General features: G+C 38.1%; 1 protein-coding gene across 3 annotated transcripts in view; it reads right to left on the bottom strand.

Annotated features, from left to right (window-relative positions):
• SMARCA2 (SWI/SNF related, matrix associated, actin dependent regulator of chromatin, subfamily a, member 2) overlaps nt 1-27,421 on the bottom strand; it is a 118,950-nt gene that overhangs the window by 80,118 nt on the left and 11,411 nt on the right. For 2 of the 3 annotated variants that reach the window (XM_027634408.1, XM_027634409.1), the window contains exons 2-6: nt 26,032-26,292; nt 18,127-18,250; nt 7,212-7,541; nt 6,241-6,342; nt 3,795-4,044 (exon numbers count right to left, since the gene is read on the bottom strand). In XM_027634408.1, the coding sequence (XP_027490209.1) occupies nt 3,795-4,044; nt 6,241-6,342; nt 7,212-7,541; nt 18,127-18,250; nt 26,032-26,256 (1,031 nt within the window). In that variant the 5' untranslated portion in view covers nt 26,257-26,292. The remainder of the gene's footprint in view (nt 1-3,794; nt 4,045-6,240; nt 6,343-7,211; nt 7,542-18,126; nt 18,251-26,031; nt 26,293-27,421) is intronic. The other variant, XM_027634410.1, reaches the window with a different exon arrangement.

Genomic DNA, 27,421 nt, shown 5'->3' with positions numbered 1-27,421 from the left:
TTTTCTACATTGTAAGGAAAGAGAGGAAAAAAAGTAGCAAAAAGAGAACCACAGAATCATAGAATCAACTGGGTTGGAAGGGACTTCCAAGATCATCAAGTCTAACCCTTAATCCACTACCACCGTGGTTACTAGACCATGGCACTAAGTGCCACATCCAGTCTTATCTTAAAAACCTCCAGGGACAGAGAATCCACCACTTCCATGAGCAGCCCGTTCCAATGCCCAATCACTCTCTTTGCAAAGAATTTCTTTCTAATATCTAACCTAAACCTCCCCTGGTACAGCTTAAGACCATGCCCTCTTGTCTTGCTGATAGTTGCCTGGGAGAAGACACCAACCTCCACCTGGCTACAACCTCCTTTCAGGGAGTTGTAGAGAGTGATGAAGTCTCCCCTGAGCCTCCTCTTCTCCAGGATGAACAACCCCAGCTCCCTCAGCCTCTCCTCAGAGGACTTGTGCTCGAGTCCCTTCACCAGCCTTGCTGCTCTCCTCTGGACCTGCTCCAGCACCTCAATATCCTTCCTGAACTGAGGGGCCCAGAACTGGACACAGTACTTGAGGTGTGGCCTCACCAGCACTGAGTACAGGGGAAGAATCACTTCCCTGGTCCTGTTGGCCACACTGTTCCTGATCCAGGTCAGGATGGCATTGGCCTTCTTGGCCACCTGGGCACACTGCTGGCTCATGTTCAGCTTCTTGTCAATCCGAACTCCCAGGTCCCTTTCTGCCTGGCTGCTCTCCAGCCACTCTGCTCCAGCCTGTAGCACTGCAGGGGGTTGTTGTGGCCAAAGTGCAGGACCCGGCGCTTGGCCTTGCTGAAACTCATCCCACTGGAATCAGCCCAACTCTCCAGCCTGTCCAGGTCCCTCTGCAGAGCCCTTCTGCCTTCCAGCTGATCGACACTACCCCCCAGCTTAGTGTCATCTGCAAAGTTGCTGATGATGGATTCAATCCCCTCATCTAAATCATCAATAAAGATATTACAGAACTGGGTCCAACACTGATCCCTGGGGGACACCACTAGTGACTGGTTGCAGCACCGTTCACCACCACTCTCTGGGTCTGCCCCTCCAGCCAGCTCCTAACCCAGCAGAGAGTGCCCCTGTCCAAGCCGTGGGCTGCCAGCTTTTTCAGGAGTATGCTGTGGGGCTGAAGTCTAGGTAGACACATCCACAGCCTTCCCTTCATCCATCAGGCAGGTCACCTGATCGTAAAAGGAGATCAGGTTGGTCAGACAGGACCTGCCCCTCCTAAACCTGTGCTGGCTGGGTCTGATCCCTTGTCCATCCTGTAGGTGCTGTGTGATTGTACTCAGGATGATCTGCTCCATAACCTCGCCAGGCACTGAGGTCAGGCTGACAGGCCTGTAGTTTCCCAAGAAAGACATGTGATGCAAATCAAAACAATTGCTCTCCACCAATTGTTCACTGGCGGTGGTGCTCAGCCAGTTCCTAAGCTCAAGGCCCCGGCCAACCTTCCTCTTGCTGAGCATGATGACATCATATGGTATAGAACATCCCTGTCATCAGCTGGGGTCAGCTGGCCCAACTGTGTCCCCTTCCAACTTTTTCTGCACTCCCAGCCTCCTTGCTGATGGGGAAGTGTCAAGAACTCAAAACTGTGTAAGCACTGCTCAGCAGTAACTAGAATAGTAACTAGAAATTATGTCTTATCAACATAATTTTCAGCATGAATCCAAAATACAGCCTCATACAAGCTACTGTGAAGAAATGTAACTCTATCTCTGCCAAAACCAGTACACGCACTGAGTACATCTAATCTGCAACTTTCAAGAATTCCCGAGTTCATCCAATTAGAAGTTCACACTTCGCCATAATAAGGCAGTAGACCAAAATTTTACCCTTTGGGTCTATCTATACCTTTGAAATATGCATCTCTAAAATACCTACATGATAATTCTGTCTTTTCATGGAAATGTGTAATTCAAACAGTTTTCTAAGTACTTCAAAGCAGTTAGAAAAAAGTACTTCCAAGTATAATGTCCCTTTATCAAAACATTTTACTATGAGATCTCAAGAGCCACTTGTTTCATAAAGCTTTCAATAACCTCACTGGTTTCAGAATACAAATGTTTATATTGTCTTTTTCCTACTCCCTTTTCATTAAAAAATTGTGAATGCATCATGTTTCTGAATTAAACTTGCCTATATTAAACCTAAATAAAACACCATTCAAAGCTGTTAAACTGCTTCTTTCATAGGTTTTGTCTGATGTTACAGTTTTAACTAATGTAAAGACTTCAAGGAATTCTACATATTCTGGTATTCAAAGCAAAACCAAACACCACTGTTGTTCAACATCAAAAAAGCTTAGACCTTTATCTACATGCTAGCATAAAAAAATAAAAATATAACCCCCTTCCGCTGCAGAATCCCTATTAAATTTTTATCTCACTTACTCTGCCAAGAAGATCAGTGTATTTAGAATCTGATAGATATGCTGTATCTGTAACTAGTTCTCTAAATTAGTAAAAGCATCACCACTATTTTCTGTCATGACTCACTTTCCCACATTTATGCACACTAAGGCATAATAGACTGGCACAAATAGTGCAACAGAGCAGGGTTGGAAAGACAGGAGGAGTAACAATTCGAGGTTACATCATACTGGTCAAATGATCCTTGAATTTAGTGCTACAATTTTTCAGTCAGAGCAAGTGTAGACCGTATAATGGTGTGTTCTACAAGCTTTCTGAAAAAGATGCTAGAAAATAGGGATTGCTCAGACTGAGACAGTTACGGCAATTCAGTCCTAGGGTATAAGGGTAAGACTGTCAGAATAACAATAAAAACATGCTGATGAATTACTTAAGCATTATCTGATGCAAAATGTTTTTCTGGAATCAAGGCCTCAATTCTGGACATTCCAAAATACTTTGTGGTGTTTTACTTTCATAAAGAAAAAGTCATTAAACCAGTCTTCTGTGAGATCACCACCCTCCTTGGCTACCTTTCCCTAGAAACTCATTGTTAAAGTAACCAGAAGATGCATCATCAGTTCAAAACAAGTAAACACCCAAAGTGCAATTACTTCCCTCCGACTAATGATCATCGGGAACATATTTTAAGTGCAGGTCAAAATCCTTCTGCCCAGTAGATTCTCAAGGTCAGTTGTTTAAGAAGCTTGTTGATTAGAAGAGGGAGGAAGTCCCTTTTTAACTCCAAAAGAAATGTCATCCTTTATACTTCCTAACAAATATACTCCACCATCTATCTAGTTCACTCAGGAGGCAATTTTTAAAAATTATGTTTCCTGGTAACCTTTTTTAATCTTGCCTATGCTTTCTTACTATTATATCTATTCTTTGGTCACCAGCCAACCACATCATCCTACTAAAATCTGACTTTGCTGTAGCCACTAACTCATCAGCCTTTCGACCCTCACTGTTCTCTTCTAACTTCTCTTTTGTTTATAATACTGAAAACTTTCTGCACTACATTGATTTCTCTGTAGACTACAAGGATTTTGATTTCCCAACTTTCATTGTTTGCACCATCCAAGTAATACACTAACCCAATAGAGCCCCTGAGCTTGTTTTAAACTTAAGTGGTTTGCAATGATAGTGCCAGCACATTTTGCTAGTCCGTAAATTGGGGAAAAATTAAATCACTGTTTGGTCTGTGGTTTGTGTACTTCTCTGGGACACAGCTTCTCTCTGGAAACTCAGTTTACACTACTGGCACTACAGGCGTTGATTGCAAGAAGTTTCAGTTGAGGATGTGAAAAACAAGAATCTGCATATGCATTTTAATCTTGTTATTTGCTTTTACCTATATTCACGTTCTTGGAGTATTTCAACAGGATCCAATCCTTGTGGCTTCTGGATGGGGCTGATGCGATTCTGTTTTTGCTGCAGCTGGACAATGGGAGAAGGTTGTCCAGGTGTTGGCTGTGGTACAGAGGGCCCAGGCATGGTGGCAGCAGGCTGGGTGGCAGTGGGGGCAGGAGAAGGCCTCCCACTAGGGGTGGGCACCGGAAGCTTTTGCTGTGCATTGGAGACACTCATATCTGGGGCTTGGCCTGAAACAGTAACAGTACTGATTCACAACATGAGCTATGGAAAGTAGGAACAAAATCCAGATGATTTCTGAAGACAGAACATGAAAGTAAGGCAAACATTCAATATCACCAGAAAAAGCACACTGAGATAGACTACATTCTGTTTCTAAAATAGACATACTACAATGCAAGTATACCATACACTGCAAGAAGTGGCCCAAAGAAAAAAAAAACACCTGAAACTTTACAATGAATACTGTTTCTTTTGCCATTCCTGAGGATTTTAAATTCCATAAGAAATAAAACAACTATAGAAATTACTTCCTGAAAATGCTAGACCTTGTTCTGCCTCTTGTTCACTATCCCTGCACCATTAGAAGAAAGCATCTATAACTGCAACCAGGCAACAAGTAGAAGTAGGTCTGATTTTAGAGCTCTATCAGAACTTGATAACCACACCAAAATTTCTACAACTGTATTTGGAAGTAACTGCCAGATATAAACAGTTTGCATTTCATTATGATCTCCTATTAATTGTACTTATTTCAAGTACTAGGAATTCAATTATTCTAATTGTCTTGAAAAGTAACACCTCAGTTAACACGAAAATAGTACCTGTCATTTATAGACACTAAGGGTCATAGATTTCAGTATGCCAGTATGACAAATTACCTATGTATTCAGATGTTCACAAATTCACTAACAACAGACATTACTAGAATAAAAATGTCGTTTAATTTTCTGAGGAGTCATAGCCACTTAATTCTAGGGAAAACAATTACAAAGTGCATCTCAATCTTGTAATCAACCTTAATTCAAACCCAGCATCCTGAAATCTGCATGAAAAGATTTCTTCAAGATCGCCATTTGTCATTCACACATCTGAATCAAACTTCAGAAAAGGAACTCGAGCACAAGCTGTAGATTCTGTATTTAGCAACACTGCACTTCAGTTTATAAAAAATAAGAAAAAAAGCAACCCCACCAAAAGCCTCTGTTTAGCCTCGGTTTTCAGGGAATCATGCAAGTTGAATGACTGTGTAATGAGTGACAAATAAATTTGAAGACATAAGCACAGTCTTTAAAAATACATCAAATAAAACCTCCAAAAAGACATAGCAAGGACAAACAAATTTTTTCTTATTAAAAAAAATAGTAATGAAAAAAGACAAGCACTAAGCAGCTTGTAGTTAAACAGGACAGACATATTATGATGACATATTGGATTATTTAGCTACAACTATCCATCTAGCAATTCTGTGTATCTGCCAGCATTTCTTAGCAGCAGCGTTTGAGCTAGAAGGCCCTGTGCCTCGTAAACTCATACATACAACCTCTCCAGAAACACGTACCCCCTTTTTATGATTCTACTCAAATTTTAAGTATTCATTGGGAGTACTCCAAGAAAAGCAATTCTACTTCTGATTACATACTACTATTTCATTTTCTTTTTACATTGCCCTAAATTACCAACTAATGACAGAGACTTTGTTATGACATTATCACAGAGTCACCACTGACTCTAGATTTACCCACAAGAAACATTACGTACATAACACCTGTACCGTATGAGAAGCCTGCATTATTCACAAGTCTGCACTACTGTACTTTTTTTCAAATGTCTCTAAAATATCCTTCACAACTTCCAACATTACGTATTACTAGGATTTCTAATTCTTTTAAATGCAATACTTCTTCCACTCTACTTTTAAGCAACAAAATCAGTCCATAAACCCAAATCTGATCTGAATGATTTGGTTCAAAACCTGATTATCACACAGGGGTAAAAGGTTACACTATTCATTTGATCTCGAAGACTACACTGATCATTCAAAGCTACTTGATTCCAAAACAAGCAAACAAACAAATAACAACAACAAAAAAGAAAGCAGCCTAACTCTATCATGATTTGAAAACTTTTGTTTACAGTAGCAATGACTAGAGATGAAAGACAATTAAGCATGCTCAGAAACTACTTATCAAATAGGTTTTCTGGTTGTCCCACAGGTAGCTTACATATTTCATTCTGATTGCAAAAAGATGCTTCATTTCAGTCTGTCTAAAAATTGCAGTAATTTCATGTGGGTTATTCACAGATGAATAAAAATTTAGACTCTCCTTGATTAAAATCTTAGACACAGTAAAGGTTACACTATCCTTCTGCGTGCCTTTTTACCTTTTGTTTTTTCTTTCCCCTGCACCTTTTCCCCACTATACCTTCAGGCCAAGTTTTAGGGGTAATGGCGGTTGTATGTCCAGGCATCCCTGGAGCAGACCCTGGTCCAGCTGCAGCACCACTCATTGCATGTAATCCAATACCTGCAATTTGACAGAGGAAAAAAAAATTTGTTAAGACACAAAGCATTTTCAAGTATTCAAAAGTCATTCTTTTTTCTAACATGACAGTCTATTCAGGCAACTAGTACTTTTCTTCATTAAATAAGGATTTAAGTAGCTTTTATTGTGAAAAAATATATGTAATGAAGCATATTAAAATCGTGTTTTATGAAAAAATCCCAACTTATTTGGTAGCGAAGTCATATCCACCAAAATTGAGTGAATGGTGAAACCATTAAAACAATTATTTAAAAGAAAATAGTACTATCTTAACCCTCAGCTTCTAATGCAAACTCATTAACAGAAGTGTTCTGAAACTAACCGGTGTAGGGTGATTAATGTAACAGTTTTCTTAGGAGCAATGTGCTTGCTCACCACAGTGTAACATCTATTACCATTAGGAAAAAAAAATAAGGACACTTTCTTTTCCTTATGTCTTTCACTTGACAGCACACTACAGATAGTTTGTTTTACTTTCAACAACCTAAATAATCAGGCAACTCACTCCAGATTATTTATCTACTTTCCTGCATAAAGACAGGGGACTGAATTTTCACTCCAAGAAAAACAGTGAAATTGCTATAAGTAAAGTATGATTAACATTCCGGCAAGCATAATTAGGACAGGCCCTACTGCACAGTGAAATAACTTCTACTTCAGTTTTGACAATACCCTATTAATAATAGATGTGTTTTATGCACTTGTTCAAGCTTAAAATCAAGGGCCATGCTGTTCACTTTGATGCCAGAGTACAGTCCCATATTATAGCCCTGTACAGTACCCATTTCTTAATCTACAGGCAGACCTTCAAGAACTACTTGAGCAATGACTCTTACCAGGCATTCACTTACCAGACTGTCTGTTGAAGGCACTGGGAGGCTGCTGTTGTTGAATGCCAGGCAGGGTCCTCTTGCCCTGAACAGCAAGCTGGAGGTTTTCTGGTAAAGGCTGACCTCTAGCCAACATTTTATATGCCAGAATCTGAGCCCGCAACTGATGCAGCTGTGCAGGACTGAAAGGGGAAGGCCCTCTGTTAGCCTGATTCATAACTTGTGGATCTCCTGGTATAATGGGTCCTGGCTGACTGGGAGTCATCTGAGGTGGTGTTGGACCTCCTCCAGACATTGGACTGGACACATGCTCTGGTGCTCCTAGTGGAGATGGGTGTGGTGACATATAACCTAGAACAAGTAAAAGAATCACAAACTTACCTTTCTGTTAGTTCAATCTAAATTCCATCAAATTTCTTTAACAGTACACAGAGTATAAAAATGTCTGTCTCAAGTCAGGATAGCTGTAGTATTTCTGCAATGACAAGGTGCAATCTGAAGTTCCCTGAGATATCAAGTCTCAGGAGCTATTCTTTGAAAAGAACTACAGTTATTCAGTCCAATATTTCCTAAAAATAATTATTACCCTTTGTCTTACATTTGGAGTAAGACAAACTACAACATGAAATACAATATAGAAGCATAAGGATATGGTACTGTTTACTAGAATTCTGGATAAATGTTTCCTTGTGGAACACATACAGTGAAGTCTGCCTAGTTTACAGCTTGATATTCTAAGTTTATTTTGATGACACATATTAAGGAATACCCACTCACTTCTACAGGTCCTCTTGGCCAAAACTTGCCAACATACAGAAACAGAAAGAAATTGTATTCACTTTCTATACAATTGCTCTTTAATGTATAGAGATTAAAGGTTTGAGCCAGACAAAGAATACTTGACACCTTCTCCCATCCGGGTGCTCACCAATTTGGGACATCAACTGCAAGTACAAAAATCACCCTCTGAAGAAGCTGCTGAAGGCTATGCTACTCTAAAGTTCCAGAAGAGCAGAGTTCTGGAATATTAAAGCACTTGAATTTTAATTACACTTACTATGTATGTGCTTGAGTTTCACAATGCATAGCAGATAGCAAGATTTTCGTCCACCAAGAGTGAAAAAGAGGTAATGATATTTACCCACTTCCACTCTGATACTGTGGAACACAAATAATGTTCTTAAAAATTGAAAAAGTCTACAAAAACAATAAAAAACCCCTAGAAATCTTCTGGCTTATTTACATATTCCATGTTAGGAAGCTACAGATCACAGAACTCCTAAGTTCATGTCACATTCTGCGACACCAAATCTACAACAAACCTTCCCCCACTCTTCCTGTCACTTTCAAGTGAAACTAGATCAATTTCACCTATAAATGGTCCAGATCACGGAAGAAAGCAATTTTGCCCTCTCTTTAGCTTCACTGTTCCTACTGATCCTTCAGTAAAGGCAACATAGGCAAAACCCCAAAGTAGTTTCAGCTTTTCTGGGATAACAGGAGCTGTAAGTCACTAGAACTTAAAGAAGTGGAGAAATGAGAGTCCTGGAGAACTGATATTCGTGCTAATTGATGCTGAGGTCTGGGGATAAAAATGTAACCAAGTAAAGGTTGTAAATACAACACAGAAAAAGAAGAGAGGATTTCAGTTCTTCTAAAAAAGGAAAACAAGATGGAAGTACAGTAGGAAAAAAATAGTTTTGTGATGGGGAAAGACCAGACAAGACAGAAACAGAGTGAGTTCAATTTAAAGAAGATGATGACGGGAAAGGAAGAAGAGTCTGGTGAGGGTATGAAAAATTATACAGTTTAAGAGAAAAAGGAGACAGTGAGGGGAGGAGTTCAAAAAAAGGAAGAAAGTTATAATTACTAAAGCTACTTACTAGCTCAATATAAAAATTGTTTATACATCCCCTGGTGATGATAAAAGGTATGGTAAATAATTGTAAATTTATTCCATTTATTCATCTCCGTCTACTAACTTACTTTTACCTCTTAATTTTTTTAAAAGAAAACAGAGGAAAACCCACAGATCCCTCTTGATGAGCACACTGCTTTAAAAAAACAACCTCTATGCCACAAAAACAATAACAAAAAATACAACCACATTACTGTTTTTATAGTATAAAATGGGGTTTATTGCAATGTTTGTCCATTATTACATTTTTAAATCTCAGGATTAACTTTAAATGGCACCTAATTCAAACTACGTTGTTTTCTAAACTGCATTTCAAAGAATGATTTCTTTCCCTCCTCAAGTCTTACTGCCCAAGTTATAAATTCCTTAATCACTGACAGATGTCAGATCCAGGATCTTGAAATCCATCTGGACCATAAAAATTTAGAAGAGTGGTGTAATACATTGAGTACTTGTTTTCAGTTCTGACAGTCTGAGGCACAAGTCTGAGACTATGTTTCGCAAAGAGGAGCTTTCAGAAATTTTTTGAGCTTTCTAGATATATATTTATTACTTACGCTTTCTCTCTCCCTCAAAGTCCTCTGCATTAGGATTCCTAACAACAGGAAACTATGCTTGACAAGATGAAGAATGAAAAAAAAAAATCCCATAAAATATGTCAGAACCTTCCAAACTTCTTGTAAAGGTGTTAAAATGTGGCATTTACAGAATGCAAATTTTGTTATGCTATATGGAAATTTTCCTTTACAGTCTGAAAACTTTCTTAAGACAGTGTGACAATACACACAGCTTGTCTTAATAAATTGTTTATCCTACTTGCTTTTTTCCTGTCCTATTACACATACTCTAATACAGCTGAGCATGCACACATAAAGATCCACTAAAATTGAGTTTAACCACCATATACCATAAATGAAAAAAATGTAAGACACAGTCCACTGGAATGCTTAATATACAGGCAAAGACAGAGAGATTTTTAAACTCTGCAAACATGCTTTCATCTGCTATGAAGATTTTCAAATGCATTTTTCTGTGGCACACATGAATTTCCAAAGTAAATATTCAGCAGGTTTTTAAATACCTAGCTAATTAATTATTACTTGCTGAACTGCCAAGCACCCCTTCTTCTACATCTTCCACAGAAATCTTTCTCTTCTATTCTGCATGAATCATTGTTTAATTTAACCTTCAGATGGCAAAAGCGTTGAATGACAACGTGCACAACAGAACAGAAGAAATCTATACACTTGCAAAGGACAATACATAACCTATAATTCTGAAAAATACAGAGAGTAGAAGTCACCCAACACCAGGAAATGAAGGCCCAAAAGTCCAACCTATCATTTAAAGCTGCACCAGGTTTCTCCAGAAACAGGTTTCTCTTGTTTTGACTTCTGAAAACCTCCAATGACAGTGATTCTTAATCACTCTGAATTTCCTTTCCCTTAAGTCCCATCAGAATTTCACTCACATAATTTGTGACCATTACTTTTCTGCTTTTCCTATGCACCTCTGAAGAGAGTCTGGTCTGCCTTCTCCACAATCCTTCAATGGGTCATAGAAGAGGCTACATCAGAAATCAGTCTCAAGTTTTCAGCAGTAAAAAACCCTCTGTTTTCTTAACTGTATGCATAATCAGCAACAAAATCACTCTTTTCATCCCTTGGTATCAACTTGTTCAACATGCCATCACAGCATGTCATAAACAATGCATATTCTTTACAATATTAACACTGGCAGAAATCCCAGTTCTAACACATTACCAAACCCAAGTATTTTTGGAGAGAAGACTGTATGCAAAGTTTCTGCTCTAATTGCTTTCTCACCTTAGTTAACAGAAACAAGTAACATCTTTCTTATCTGTTTTAAAGCTGAAGAACCAGAGAGTTAAAAACTGAGAGACCTTTTTCTTCACTTTTAATGCTATAATGAAACAGAAAAGAACACATCTGAATGAATTCTAGACCCTGGTAATGAGTATGACACAGAAGGAGTCAAGGTTTTAGCAGTCCAACACGGAATGTTGAACACAGATCTTGACTCACCACTAAAAATTAAGAATACTTAAACAATGAAAGTGTCTGAGGATCATATATGTCACATTTTTATGCTAAAACCATCAGCAAGGGTACATTTTTACTCAAGAATGTGACTGTAAGAGAATTAGTGGATTAGGAAGATACAAATGGGATTGAAGAAATATAGTCATGTAACTCATTTAACAATCACTTCAACCACGAACTGAAGTTAGTATAAACAACAAAAAAGAAACCAAATACATCTCCACAACACACAGCAGGAAAGCATAACATCTTGGAACACAGTGGAAAATACCTCCTTATTGGACTGAGGGTACAAACTTTCTTAAGGTAACCAAAATACAGCATCTCCCTGTCCATAGTGCGGCCAGGGTTAACACCAGTTCTTTGAAACTCTGAACAAAGAGAAAGTCACATGCGTGCAAGTCACTTAAAACTAGGACTGTAGAAATAAATTGTTGAGAGGTCTTACACTGGCAGGCAGATGAATAAGGTGACAGATCTTTTCTCATCTTTAAAAGGCAGAAAGAATTCAGAAGAGAAAGTGTAACTAATTTAAGTAAGGACAATGAACACTGCCTGTGAAGTAGCAGTATCTTAGTGAATTCTGTAAGTTAAACTTCTTAAGAAGTTTAATACATACTGAAAGATGATAAAAAATAAATACAGATCAAGTCCCAGAATCTTAAACTTCTGCAGTCCTTATGTTTCCATGTACAAACAGCAGGAAAAGATAGCCAAACAACTCAAATTGGGCTGTATTTCACTGCTATATCACAGTGATTTCATTTAATTTGCTCCAAAACCTGGAAAAATACAGAAATTGTTAACTTCAGTCCATTTATATATTTTTATGAATTATTTAAAACATATTTTATTTTATATAAATATTTGGCTTCTCTTTGCAACTTCTCCCAGTCCTCTCGCAAAGTCAAGTCTAACCATTATTTTAATCTTCTGAATAACTGTTTAACAGTTTAACAATTTACCATAAATTTCATATTTTTCATATAAATACTGCGAATTTCAGCACAGTTGATTCACAGAGACTGAAGGCAGTTTCTAAAACAATTCAGATTCAGTTAAATGCAGTAAGTTTACTACTTAAACAGCTAAATCTGAAGTTGGAGCTATGGATTTTCCTTCCATTTAACCTATTAGCTTCAAAAGAAAGGGTTTAAGACTTAACAGGGATATCGTGTGCAACTTCAAGAAAAGAAAACTTGCCACCAAAACCAGTCAGGAATGTTACCCTTTCTCCACTTTGGCATTAGGAGTGGAAAGGAGTAACTGCTGAGGAGAAAGATACCAATTCATAGTATTTTCCCCATAAATTAACATCAGACTCCTGAAAATCATCCTATTGCAGTATGCAATAAAGATGTATCAATCTCTCTGAGCTAGTAACACCTTCTGTCTGCATGACTAGCATCTCACTGAGCACCAAGAAAATATAAATCCACGAAGTGAGGCTGCATACGTTAACTTAGTAATTATTGTTAAAAAAAGGCAAACATCTCAGAACAGTAACTGCCATTCAAACAGCGTAAAAGCACTTAAGTAAAATTACAAAATTTTTGCAGATTTAGCTTTGAAGTGTTTCTGATTTTCTCATCACTCATCTCACCTCAAAAAAGGGTAATTATTTCTTAACATAAACCATAAGAATCACTACTTCCAAAATTTTCTCTTGCTGTTCATTCGCAACTGAATGCTTGATTTACATAAATCATACCTACAACTGTACGTGCAGTTTGCCAATTTATTTCTAATTTTTCACTCATATTTTGAGCATATATTTTATAAAAAACCTTGCTTTTTACTTAGAGACAATCTTTTGCAAGACTTTCTTCTTTTAAAAAAATACTAAAAAGACTAGTATTGCAACATCTGACATTTAAATGAAATCTCATTTTGCGATCATTTCCAACTGTAAACTGCATACAGAAGGACTGCAGCCTACACATTTATCACAACTGTTCCACTGAAATCTCTAAGAACTGGAGCATTTTATGAAGACTATCTATCTTCATATTCTTTCCATTGTTTCCTACTCTAACTTACTAGTTCTTCTCAGAATCTTGGAGCCTGTAAACAGGCAGATTTCTGTCAAAAAGGCACCCTTACAGCTACAACAGTCTACCTAACTTGTCTAAACCAGACTAGACTTTTAGCATCTAAACAAACTTCTCCCTTTGGTCTATTGAACAGAAGAGAAAGACATTCAGTGTTGACGTAACTTTCATATGACATAAAACCTACCAAAATACTTGGGTAATCTTTCTACAAAAAGGTTAAATTATCTTCATTAAGATACAGACATTTAATACAGTCTGAATTCAACTAATTTAAATTTGCAGGAACCGAATTACACTATCCCCTCCAACTCCCCTTCCACACACACATTTTTCTCCCTTAAAGATAAAGGTTCCATCTATTTCAAGCCTTTCTACCATCCAGGAATGCACAGACTGATCAAATCTTTTAATTCTCCCTCAAAAAAAAAAAAAAATAGAGTTTAACATTCTCCAGGAAAAAAACCCAATCAAACAAACAAACAAAACCTTCAAAACCCAAACCCAAAACTAAAAACAAACCCACCTTCCAAGTTTCAAGTAATTTCTTTATTTGTATTCTAGTAAAGTGCAATTTTACAGAATCATTAGAACTGGAAGGGACTTCTCAAGGCCACCCAGACCAATTCCCTGCTCAAATGGTCAGCTACCTGTTGGGTTTTGACTTTCTATCTCCAAGCACGGCAACTGCACATACTCTCTGGGCAACCCATTGTATTATTCAGTCACATTTACAGTAAAAAAGTGTTTTCATATGTCCCAATTGAATTTCGTGTGTTCAGTTTGTACCCACTTTCTCTTCTTTGGTCACTGATACTCACTGCAAAGATTCTGGCTTCCTCTTTGCCACTCTGTCCCATCAGATATTTCCAAGTTGTCTTTTTTTCAGGCTATGCAGTTTCAGCTCATTCAGTCTCTCCTCACACAAAAGATGCTTCAAATATTTGATGCTACTTTAAACAATTCTCAACAACTTTCTGAACTGCAGACACTAGAATGGAATACAATACCAAAGTACAGCCCTCAGCTAATTCATTAGAAAAGATGATGCAACTCCTCAATTAATAGCCTTCTGATTCTGTATGCAGGTAGTACATTCCACCTCATGGTTGGAAAAACTGTACATGACAATACTCTTTTAAGTCTGATAAAATAACCAAAACTCTTTTCAGTCTTTCTCATTTGTGTGATAAGAGTTTATACAACTATACAGTAAACTACCTTGCTCCTAGACATACAATTTTGTTGGTTGTGCTAAAATCTATGCTAGAAAAATAAGCACATTCTCCTCAGGTTCTGATCAGCCTTTGTAACCAATTTATTCGTTATTTACTGCTAAACCCCTGTGCTATCTGCAAATTCTATCAGCACTGATTTTAAACTTTTTTCCAGATCCCAAATACATGGAACATCACTGAACCAAAACAGAACCTTTCTGAAAGACTAACTAGAAAATCCACAATCAGATGATTATAATCTAATTAGAGTTAAGCTTATAATCTGTCATTTAACTATCTTAATATATTAGTGTAAATTATATTGCTTTTACTTAGTGATACCTAGTGATATACAGTGACAAGCCAAGCACCTTTATATAACTCTAACTTCTATCAGTCAGTCAAGGTTGTGTCTATCATTTACTGCTACTAGCTTTAACAATGAATAGAGAAGCCCGTTCACAGGCCAGGATCCTTTATCCTGACAACTGTACAAATACTGTACTGCACTAAGTACTGTATCACACCTGTCAACATGTTAATAAATCAATTTAGCTTATGATCTCTTCAAAAATAATAGTAAATTTGTTTGATCAGCATATAAAATAATATAGTAATATTATATTTACATAATAGTAAATGTCAATCTAAAGGCTGACTTTATGCAATTCAGAAGGATTTGGACAAGCTCAAGAATTGTGACTACATGAACCTCATGGGGTTCAACAGGGCCAAGTGCAAGGTCCCACACAAGGGTCAAGGCAATCCCAAGTACCAATACAGGCTGGATGTGGGGATCGAGAGCAGCCCTGCCAAGACAGGTTTGGGGGTGCTGGTGAACAAGAAGCTTTACATGACGTGGCAATGTGCACTTGCAGCCCATAAAGCAAACCGCATCCTGGGCTCATCAAAAGCAGCGTGACCAGCAGGTTTTTTCTGCTCTGCTCTTCTAAGACCCTATCTGGAGTACCACATACAGCTTTGAAATTCTCAGCAGAGGAAAGACTTTTTTTTGTTGGACTGGGTCCAGAGGAGGGCCATGAAGATGATCAGAGGTCTGGAGTACCTCTCCTATGAGGACAGGCTGAGAGAGTTGGGGTTGTTCAGCCTGGGGAAGAGAAGGTTCCAAGCAGACCTTATTGCGACCTTTCAAAACTTAAAGTGGCTTACAAGAAAGATGGAAAGAGACTTTTAAGGACCTGTAGTGACAGGAGGAATGGTTTCAGACAGTAAATTCAGACTAGCTTAAAGGAAGACTTCTTTTTTTTAATGAGAGTGGTCCAACACTGCCACAGGTTGCCCAGAGCAGTGGTACATGCCACATCCCTGGAAACATTCAAGGTCAGTTTGAATGGGGTTCTCAACAATCTGATCTAGTTGAAGATGTACCTGCTCACTGCAAGAGGGTTGGACTAAATGACTTTTAAAGGTCCCCTTCCAACCCAAACCATACTATGTTTCTATGATTCTGTGATTTTTCCATAAAACTACTCTCAATTACCTGAATTATAGACAATGTCACATAAAATTAAAAGAAAATGTTCTTTGATTTTACCTAGAACAATATTTAACTGATAAACAGCCATTCCGCTTATGTTTCCAAACTAATGGTCAAAGTTTAGAGTGATCCACTTCCTGAGGTTTTAAACTTCTTCACCTACTTTCCCCAAAACGCCCAAAAAATATTAATTGGTGCATATTTATCTACTTCAGCTTGAGGCCTACAAACAATAAGCCATGAAAAAAATGGATCTTGAACTAATAAGGTGTAATTTCTATTTGACGTGTATGTTGTTAAAAATTGTACAAAACTGTGTACTGCAAGCTCAACAATCAGACATTTCTAAGGAAGTGAACCTTATAGTAAATCTTGTTTTCTAATAATGTACTATACACAACTAAAGATTTTGTCAGGATTTGAAGAGTTACCAGGCACCTTTCCATGGATTCTCAAAGAACTGATACTGTCCTTTTGCCATGAGTGTGGTCATCGTTAAACTCACTCTTTTTTACCACCTTGCATATTTCTACAAAACTTATAAAAACACAAGTGTCCTACACAACCCTAATGTTGTGGGATATCAGACAAAAAGTATCCAGTAGGTTGAAAGTCTATTAAGGAACCTGGTTCTCTGTCTTGGATCTGTAAACTAACGGGGAGAAAATACAAGGTTAGCAAATGGGACTTTGCCCAACTGGTATCAAAACAGCTCCAAGTGCCATCACCATTTTTTGTGGAAAAGATAATTGTGTAAGAATAAAAAAATGGAGACACAGAGGTAAAGAAAGCTAAAACATTCCTCTATGATGTCAAGAAGAGTATTTGAAATATTAGAACATGTGGGGGCTTTTCTGACCATTTCTTTTAAAAGCCTGCTCCACATTACAACTCTACAGTAATGTCTATTTACCTTGTAACAGTTGACAGCATACACCAAAAAGACAGCAGGGATCTGCAGTCTTTAGCCTGACAGAGCTGCTACAAATACAGTCTTCTTTTTGCAGAGCAAAACTACCTGGAAGTCTAATCTCAGCCAGCACAGATAAGAAAACAACTCAGAAGCTGCTTGTATTTGAAGCGTTTGCAATTTATGCTCTTGTATTTTCAGCACATAATGTTTCAATTTGACCCATCTTCGTCATCAGACTAAATGCTCCCTTCATTTCATCACATGTAAAATGTCCTCTGAATGCAAAGCCAAGTAAAAATTTTTCTCTCAGATGATCATGCTTGCATCTTGTTGAAATCAATGATAAAGTTTCACCTGATGAAGAATTTGCCTCTGCAAAGTCAGTTCTATTTTACTTAACTGATATTGAAAGGGTTAATGGAAAATTTACTTTCTAATTATCAAGGTCCCAGAATGGGATTCAGGTGACCAATTAAAGACTAGTGGTTCAGTCACATCCCACTGAAAAGTCACAAAGCAGTTCAGGCTCAGTCATTTTGCTCATCTGTAGCTGTTTTCTTTCCTTTCAACACTTCTCCTATTCTATGTAATACAAACATGTAAATACATCAAACAAGGAGCACCTCTTAATAGATCTGTGTAGAGTGTGTCACACCAAGAGCCTAATTTCACTTGGGATTCTTTAGATGTTGCTGTAACATAATTAACCATGCAATACACAAAGCCTTATCTGCTGAACTTATTAATAGTAGCAGGTGTTTCCAACATACCAGGCGGCCCATGTCCTTTTATGTTGCAGACTATAACACATAAAGAAGGCATGTAGCAATGTGTTAAAAAGAGTTTCTATTTTCTGGCATAAAAAAGACTGGAAAGAACTTTGATCAGCGCTTTAACAGAGTGTTAAAGAACTTTCTCCAGTTTTGCTTGGGTTCTTCTCTCTTATAACTTCTTCACCAAAGCATTAAAAGAAATCATATTTAATACATTTACATTTAAGATAGTCACATAAGATAGGAGATAACTAGATGGAGGTTTTTATAGAGATGTGAACTGAAATCTGTGATAGATTTTGTTGAATTACTTTTCCCAGTCACAGGCTTGATCCTCAGCTATTTTCCACCACATGAGTGATGGACGCTCCAGAAAGCAAAGGGATTCAGCCTTTCCAAGCAAAGCTGAAAGGAAATAATTGGAAATCTGTTACATGCAACTACAGACTCTTTGTGGAGCAAAGAGACCCCAAAATCACACAGCATGCACAGTAAGGATAAACCTTGGCTATGCTGGTCCATTGGACTCTGAGGTGGGCCCATTCCAGGATGAGGAGGTCGCATACTCTTCATGGAGCCACAATGAACATCTTCAACCATTCCTTTTTCGTGCAAGCCATCAATAGACTGTGAAAACAAAATAAGTATTTATACAAAGATAATATATCAATCCACTATAAAAATTCAAAGGACTTTAACTCAAAATCTAAACAAACACATGAAGAGTAAAAACAATGAAAACATTTACCCTAGAATCAGACATCTGAGGAAGCAAAGAACACCATAAGACTGCTTGTTCCCTGTTTCTTTTCTGCCCTTTTTTTTTTTTTTCTTTCCTTATGAACTGTTTGGCAGTGGCAGGGAGGCAAACTGTCCAAATACAAACACACAAAGTGTATTGGGCTCATATTACAAAGCAGTGTAACACACACTAATTTATGAAAGTACAGCCTGTGGTTTCGCTTGAGTTATTTTTAGCACAAACTTTGCCCTTTCAGTCATTGCTCTACTGGAATGTCCCAAAAACTGTTTCTCTTCAAAAACAAGGAGAACATCGCAGGAGACAACCTCATCTTTACCGGCAAAAACAAGGATAGGCAGTCAAGGAAGGGAAAACAATACTTGTGCTCCCTGTAGCTCCTGTCACCCCATTCACTCATCAAAAACTACAGTTCCCAGGGTACTTGAAATGCAAAACAGGTCCAAGTGCCCAAAAAACATTCTGACTGAATGCATGCTGGGCACTAAGAAAGGCTCTGTTACAGAAACTGAAGGAATCTGAAAGTGAAAATAGGGGAAAAATAACAACAGAAAGAAGATGTCTTAAGAAAATAATTAAGTTTTATGTAAAAGCAAAAATTACATCATACCCCTAACTAGGAAGAGATTAAGCTCCTTAACTTCTAACTTAGAGCTCTGCAAGGCTTTGCATTGGGAAAGAACAGCCTGGCATCACTCTCTAGAGAAATACGCAGCTCTGCCCCTCTCTAACACATGCACAAACTCACACTAAATATTGCTCTTACTAAACCCTACTGTTAATGGAGATCCTGCTGTCTATTTCATCTAAATGAACACCTATTTATTGAGAATTCTTTATAAAATGAGACTTAAAATAACTTACTACAGTGGAAAATACAGAGAGCTAACCAAAAGAGAGTGCAAGAAGCTATGTCAACTGAGGAAAAAAAAGTATTATTTTTGAGTAATTTGTTTCACATGACTCAGTTTAAACAGAACTAAAGACAGGTCATGCTTTCTACAAAGTAAAAAATAATATTTCAATTTGTAAACCCTTCATATAAATTTTCTACTTTCCATTGCAATAGTCAGATTTGACTGAAAGTACCTGTAAACATATGGAATTTTTTTTGTTGTTGTTTATCAACATTTTTTAAGGACTTCACTATAATTTTTCTGTATCAGAACTAAGGGTTAAAAGAAGGAAAGTTATGAAAAAGGAGAAGTTAAATGGATTTTTCATGTTTCATTAAATCATTTAGTTGTCATGACAGTATAAAAATATTTTTGAAAAGAACTTGTATCTGAAAAACACCCACTACTCAAGAAGCTATTTTTGATTACAAGAACTAGGGATATGAAGCAGAAACATTGAGACAGATGACTGACACATTAAAAATAGTTCCACTTCGCTAACCAAATAAATCCCAATGCCCTTTTCTGAGGCATGAAGATCCCTCCCTCTCTTTGCCCTGACTTACAAAGATAACCAACACAGAAGAGAACACTGAGTTCACATTCTGCCTACGCTAGCTGAGTAGTACAGAAACCAAAACACCTGTAAAGCTGGATACATTTTGTCATGGTGTGTGTCGAGGACTAAATCTTTAGAGCCACCAAGAGGAGAAGGAAACTGCGAAGGAAATTTTATCTGATTTCCAGAACAGAAGGCTCTAGCTGGACACATCTGTGGTGTGACTGCTGGGTTTCATGGCACTAATAGGTGACAGCCATGAAACCTCTGTGAATCCAGGCAGCTCTGGATGGGACGACAACGGGACACAGCATGCATACATCAGAAGTACCAGCACACAGAGGGTGGGGAAAGGAGCTGGTGTTAACAAAGAACAGCAGTGAAGAGAAAAACAAATATGGGGCCTTTCATAAAGAGAACTCGAAAAAAAAAAAATCAGACAGGAACAGAGAGGTAAAGAAACATGATCATACAATAAGATATGAATTGAAAGAATGCTTCTATGGAAAGAATTGATCAAAAGAACAGGGTTTTGTAAGATAAGTTTTACCCACATTAAAAAAACTGTAGAAAACTGAAATGCTTCAAGTCTAATAGAAAGGAGTCTAAATAAAGGAAGACAGGGGTTTGCTTCTGTGTGTTTACAAAAATCATGCTATGAAAAAAATGAAAACTAAATTCATTAGAACTCATTAATCAGTTTTTTACAAAATATGAAGATAGCATAAACTTCTTTGAAGACAAGATTAGTTTTAATGATCATACTGTTGCTAGTGTATGCAGAGACTGGTATTTCCGAGAATATATTTAATCTAAAAGCACCTCTATTGATTATGGACAAAACATCTAAAACAAGGAAGACAATTCAGCAGGTAACAGCAGTGGACCAAAAGAACTGAAAAACAGTTATTGTCTGTAATTTTTGGAATCACTATATAGTTACAGAGTCAGAGGATAACTTCAAATCTATGTAACAGGTTAAAAATTAGAGAAGGAACCTTACACACATGTAATTTCTGCAAATTCTTCAGTCCTCTATAAATTATTAAAGCTATCTTCCACAATGACATTGTTGGGATACCAATAAAGCACTACCAGCCCACCGGGATACTTGTTTTATTTGATTCTTTTAATATGACAGAATGAGAACAGGAACGTGAGACATACTCAACTTTGAGTAGACATTACTGTTTTCATTGGTCTCAGTAAGGACAAGCACTGAACAGGCCAGATATATAAACAATGCTTCTAGAAAATACAGTGAGGGATGAACTTCAACTGAATGCAAGCACACACCTACATACTTGGCAGACTTACACAATGTCTAATGCATAAGAAGCATTCTGCCTACAGTGCTTTTACTCTGAATTTAGTAACAAAGGTCTTCTAACAGACAGTACTGCATCATGGTTTGACCTATTTCCAGGTGAACTGTCCAATTACAGTGTCTTTGTTTCCATCCACCTTCTTAAAAACCAACCAAGAAAACAGCCTTAAAATCAAAAACTGAGTACTGAACTAGATTTCTTCTATATCATCTCTAAAACAAACAAAATCACAGAGATCAAACAGCAACGCGTTGTCCTGTAACTGCCACATAACTACACAGCATAACTGAATGTATCACTGACGGACAACCCGTCTGACTGTGGCTGCAGTAGGGAATTGGCCAACATTTCCATTAACCTCTTACAAATCAGTGAATCACCATTTTACATGAGTTCTCTTGATTTTCTGAAGTTGACATTGATACTTCCTTTCTTTATTCACTAATGCAGACACAAACAAAACAATGCATGGAACATGCCTGCTGATAAATAAGGTGTTACTTCCAGAACCACAGCAGAACTGTTATGATTCTCAGAACGCCTACTGTGCACACATCTGTTAGCCAACAATATTTGAAATGAGAAACCATTTGCCTTCTGTTTTAATGGAACATCTAACATATTTAGTAAAAACTACCATATTTGTGAAGAACTTTTTCTCTCATTCACCAAAACCAGTAATATTGTCCATGACATCATAGTAATTCTTCCGCAGTCAGTAATCATTTACACCCTATTACAAATTCATAAAAGAAGTTATTATTATCAGGTTACAATTAATTGAAAGAGAAAATAAACCAAGAGTTCACAGTACTACATCCACCCTCAAGTGAGAACCATGCAACTTAAAAAGCTATACTTTTGTCATAACTAAGACATAACTAAGCAGTTAAAATCATGGGGCCCAGCTACTGTGTAAGAGCATACAGAAAGTTGTATCATAGAATCATGGAATGGCTCAGGTTGGAAGCGACCTTCAAGATCATCTAGTTCCAACTCTCCTTCTGTGGAAGTAGACACCTTTCTCTAGACCAAGTTGCTCAGAGCTCCATTCAACCTGGTCTCATACACTTCCAGGGATGGGGCATCCCTGGGCAACCTGTTCCAGTGCCTCAGCAGTCTCATGTGAAGAATTTCTTCCTATTATCTCATGTAAACCTACCCTCAGTTTGGCATGATTCCTCCTTGCCCTGTCACTACATGCTTTTGTAAAAAGTCCCCCTCCACCTTTTTTTTAGGCTCCCTTCAGCTACTCGAAGGTCGCAAAGAGTTCACTTCAAAGCCTTCTCTTTTCCAAGCTAAACAAAACCAATTCTCTCAGCCTTTCCTCACAGGAGAGGTGCTCCAACCCTCTGATCATCTGGGTGGTCTCCTCTGCACTCACTCCAACTCACTCTGTCCTTCCTGGGCTGGTGACTCCAGAGTTGGATGTAGCACTCCAGGCAGGCTCTCACCAGAGCAAAGGGGTAGAATCCTCTCCTGCTGGCCATGCTGCTTTTGATGCAGTCCAGGATACAACTGGCTTTCTGGGCTCTGAGCACACATTGCTGGGTCATGTCCAGCCTCTCCTCCACCACCACTCCCAAGTCCTTCTCAGTAAGGCTGCTCTTGATCTGTCACCCTCTAGCCTGTAGTGGTACCGGAGGCTGCCCTGACCCACGTGCAGCACTTTGCACTTGGTCTTACTAAACCTCGTGAGATTCCCGTGACTCACATCTCGAATTTGTCCAGGTCCCTCTGGATGGCATCCCATCCTTCAGGTGTGACAACTGCACCCCTCATCTTGCTGTCATCTGCAAATTTTCTGAGGGTGCACTCATTCCCTTTGTCTATGTCATTAATGAAGATATTAAGTAATACTGGGCCCCTGAGGGACATCACTTGTCCCTAATGAGCTGCTGACCACTACCCTCTGGATGCAACTGTCCAATGACTTTCTCATTCATCTAACAATCCACTTATTGAATTAATCTCTCTAAAATATAGAAAGAAGGATGTTCTGGGGTACTGTGTAAAAGGCTTGACCAGTTCAGACTAAAATCATATAACCTGATGTTTTGCCCCCAGAGGAACTTCTATGTGGATGCTGAGGAAAAGTAAGATTAGGGCAACCAATGTAACAATGCTTTCTTTTAATATCTTCCAGCTTCCAAGTATTTTTTCCTCAAAAGACTCTCTGAGACTGTTATGGTTTGTCCATTTAGCGGTACCCCCCAGGGACTTCCTAAGTACTTCTCCTTAAATGTAGTTGTCATGCATCCAAGATACACTTCAGTAAAATTTGGAACTGTAAGTATTTTCCTGAAAATTTGATTGCTAGTCAAAAGACTACTTAAGAAACTATCAAGAAAAATAGTTACTTTATTGTTTCTATCCAAACTGCATTATGTAAATCTATAGTAAATTTTCCTGTGGAGGGTTTTCTGGTTACCAAGTGAATATACAGCACTTAATTTTCATATTAACAGTCATTAAGTAAACATACTTTGGGAATTATGATTTATTAATATCAATTTGTTTCAGTGTTTTAGCTATTGATTGAAACTTTAGATTTTTTAAAACTTTTATGCATCATATTATTGTTTTTAAGCTAGACAAACATCTAACACAGAACAAAGTTGTTTCACTACTTTGTTTTTTCATTTTAAAAGAACCATATCCCACTGCATATACTGGATGTGTACTCCACAAGCAATTGTGTAACTGGGACACTTTTTGTGCCATCTCCCATTTTTTACTCCATTTCACTAGAAAAAACAAAGTGTTACATTACATCATGACTTAAAGTCAAACTGGTTTACATAGCACTGAGTAGAAAAAAAAACATTTATTTGGTCAAAATGCAGTTGGCTAACCAGTTTTTTAATTACATTGAACAACACTGAAATAGTCTAGAAGCCCCCTTCCACAGCACTTCTTAAACAGACCCTTCCATCAGTCATCACAATATACTATTTCTGGGGTTGCACAGGAAAACAGACCTGAAAATTCATCTAGACTGAAAAAATAACCAAAATTTTATTTAATTTTTTTTGTTTTTTTCACTTCGGTCACCTCAACAGACCCATTTGCTCAGTCATACACATGAAGACATGCTGGAACCCGTGAATGGGCAATCTTAGAGGGCAGCAAGGCTGTGAAGCAAGACTTACGAAGTTACAGTCTTTGTTCCAATATCACAATAAAGGTAAAGTAATTTACTACAGCTATACTGACTGATGATCTTTGAATTAACTATCCAGACTCTTTGTGGAGCATTTTTCAAAACATTTCAATGCCACCTCAGTGGAAGAATTTCTACTCTGGCTCACAGAACCTTGTGAGATGCCTTCTGAAGTCTCTGAAAGACCTTTGTGGGATAACATTTGCTGGTTTGTTTCTAATTCTGACATAGGATTAAATGGCTGATATAACAGGATGTATCAGTTAAAAACATAATGTGTGGGGCATTCAACCATTCTATGGAAAATTCCTGGTGCCACCGTCTTCTTCTACAGGTATGGAATCACTTAAAAACAGAAAGAAATGAGAGAACTTGAAGGGTGTAGGAACCCTGGCTATGAAGTCTGAAGACAGAGTTCTGGAAAGCTGGGCTGTAACTGACCCCAAAAACAAACAAATGCCAATTGCAAATGTCTAATCTGGCTAACAGCTAAATCACATGCTTCAAGATTCAAATGAAAAAGTTATAGTTACTGCAGGTACTCTCAAGACATTACACAGTTCAATACAAATGGGCAGCTGGATGATGTCCTCCTTTCCTTCAGCTGTCTTTGTGCTATTAAAAATATATAGTTCTTCATGTAAAAGATAGTAGTGTCATGTGCCTCCTGACTGGACATTGTTTTAATAAATGAAACTGTGAAAATGTCAACATGAATAAGATGAGTAAAATTAAAATGTGTTTATATTACTTTAAAACTATTTTTATTATAAATTTCTTTTCTCTATATGCACACAAAATTCCAAGTGGAATCAACAACAGTTACCAAAAGGTTTTCAATATCTTGACTCTGTAAGCTGCTAATACGTATTTCTGAGTAGAACAACATTGCAAATGAAATTCTCCTAAACTCTAAATCTCTGGTACACAACCAAACAAAAATGACAAGAGGAAAGAGACTGTTCTCACAAAAGAATTTCCACACAAGCAAGTATTTCCTCAAAGTAAAAAAGACTAATCACAGTCTAAGCACACATGCAATTTTAAGTGTTTAACAACCACCACTGAAGTCCAATTATTCACATGTTTTATATGACACAGTTTCATAACCCTTTATAAGATGGAGTCTTCATAAAATAACTTGAAACCCACATTTTTAAAACACATTTTCAGTATGGAAGAGTAAATAAATTTGTAGAGAACAAACCCTTTAAGAGATGAAAATACTAGCTTTTGTTTTTTGTTTGGTTGGTTTCTTTTTTTTTTACGAATAACAATTTCATGCAAAACTAAAAACCATCCCAAAAAACACATGATACAATAGACAAGAGGGAAAAAAAGAAAAAAAAGTGGTTAGAATAGTCTACCTTAGGGTTAGAATAGTCTACCTTAGGGTTTTAGCAGTGTAATTCATTTTTTCTCCCTAGTAATGTCTACCTTACTAAGAAGTACAGTTTACAAATGAAGATTTGCAAACTACTAACTCTATAGTTCAAACTAGTCTACTAAGAACAAGGAAACTGTGTTTAATCTGATACATGACTAATATTTAGTAATAAAGACAGAAATAGGAGTGTAGCTGAAGTTTTGTAGGTGATACACAATGTGTAATAGCAGTTATGCAGGTTCTAAACGTAGTAAGTAGTTTTTTTGATCAGTGGAGAGAAGTTTAGGGAAATAAGGTTCACTTGTAAGCTATTACCTTATGCATTTGGTGGATGCCTTCCTGTGGATAATCAGTAGGCCCCATTGTTGGCATTGGATGAGGGACACTGGGCGGACCAGGACTCGGCCCCATCATGCTGTGAACGGAGCCAGGAGATGGCCCTGGTCCTGGGCTAGGTCCTAGAATCGGTCCAGGCGAAGGTCCTGGTCCAGGAGAAGGACCAGGATGAGGCATGGTGCCAGGGTCTGTAGGCGTGGACATCTATTTTCTGTCTCCTTTTCAATTAGCAGAATAGGTCTAATAACAAAAGAAAACAAAACAAAAACAAACCCACAATTTCTATGTGACATTAGGGGCACTGAAAAAAACTTAATAAAATCTACAGGCAATTGTTACACACAGACACACACACATGCACGCTGTCACCAGCAGAAAAAGCTTAAATGACCCTTAATGTTGCCCACTGGCTTGCCCATTCTTCTACAAGCCCAATAGAAGGACAAGGATCCTGATACTTCCATCCATTTCTGGATGTTTGTATGTTACTCACAGAACAAAAAGTTGGTATGCTATGAAAAACATCTACCAGAAATAACAGCAGTTGAACTGACTTGCTATCATCAGACACATCATATGGGGTCAAGCACAGCACTACTAAAAGCAGGCAAGAGAGCTGGGCACCTCTGTGACCTATGTTTTCAAAAATCTCTCCCTGAAAAGCGACAACTGCCCTGAAATCCATACTTATAAAACTCATGGTAATGCAGCAAAACAAGCATTAAGAGAGTTATTAAGACTGTTTTCTGATCTTTGTTTTGTCTGCCCAAGAGACCCACACAGCACCAGCAGTGACAGCAGCAGATTTAAATATGGTTATGCTGCTCCCAGTCACCCCTCACCAAGGCCAGCAGCTCTGGTGCGGAGCCATGGATTGCAGCAAGAATGGCTGGAGCAAGGGGAATTGCAGGAGAGCACCAACACCCATGTGAAGCTGGCAGCTTGCCCTCGAATGGCTGACTCGGTGTGAGTGGAGCCAGCAAGAATGGTGGCTGCTCCCACTCTCTCATAAGGGGCCCAGAGATAGTGAGAGCAACCAGGGCACACTGGCAGGGCTCTGAACACACCCAGCAGTTCGTGAAGAGCACAGTCTTACTACAAATAACCATTCCCACAAGTATGGTTTTGACATGCCACGGAGCTCATTTCCCCATAACTGCACCAGTCACCAGTCACAGCAGTGTCAGAAGCCTCCAGTCAGCCAGATCGTCTCACGGTAGATGTAGCTCTCCGCGGTTGCCTAATGCCTCTCCATAAGGCTGGGACTGACAATCATTCCTTTCACGGAAGATGTGCTGTTGTCAATGAGCTGTGTTGCCAGGTGTCCTAGTTAGAACAGCTGGGACCGATTCATCATTGGATGGGTGTA

Source organism: Corapipo altera, unplaced genomic scaffold, assembly GCF_003945725.1.
Source record: "Corapipo altera isolate COAL_440 unplaced genomic scaffold, ASM394572v1 61411, whole genome shotgun sequence".
Classification (NCBI taxonomy): domain Eukaryota; kingdom Metazoa; phylum Chordata; class Aves; order Passeriformes; family Pipridae; genus Corapipo; species Corapipo altera.
Note: the sequence above shows the minus strand (reverse complement) of the source record. Positions and strands in the feature narration are given on the sequence as shown.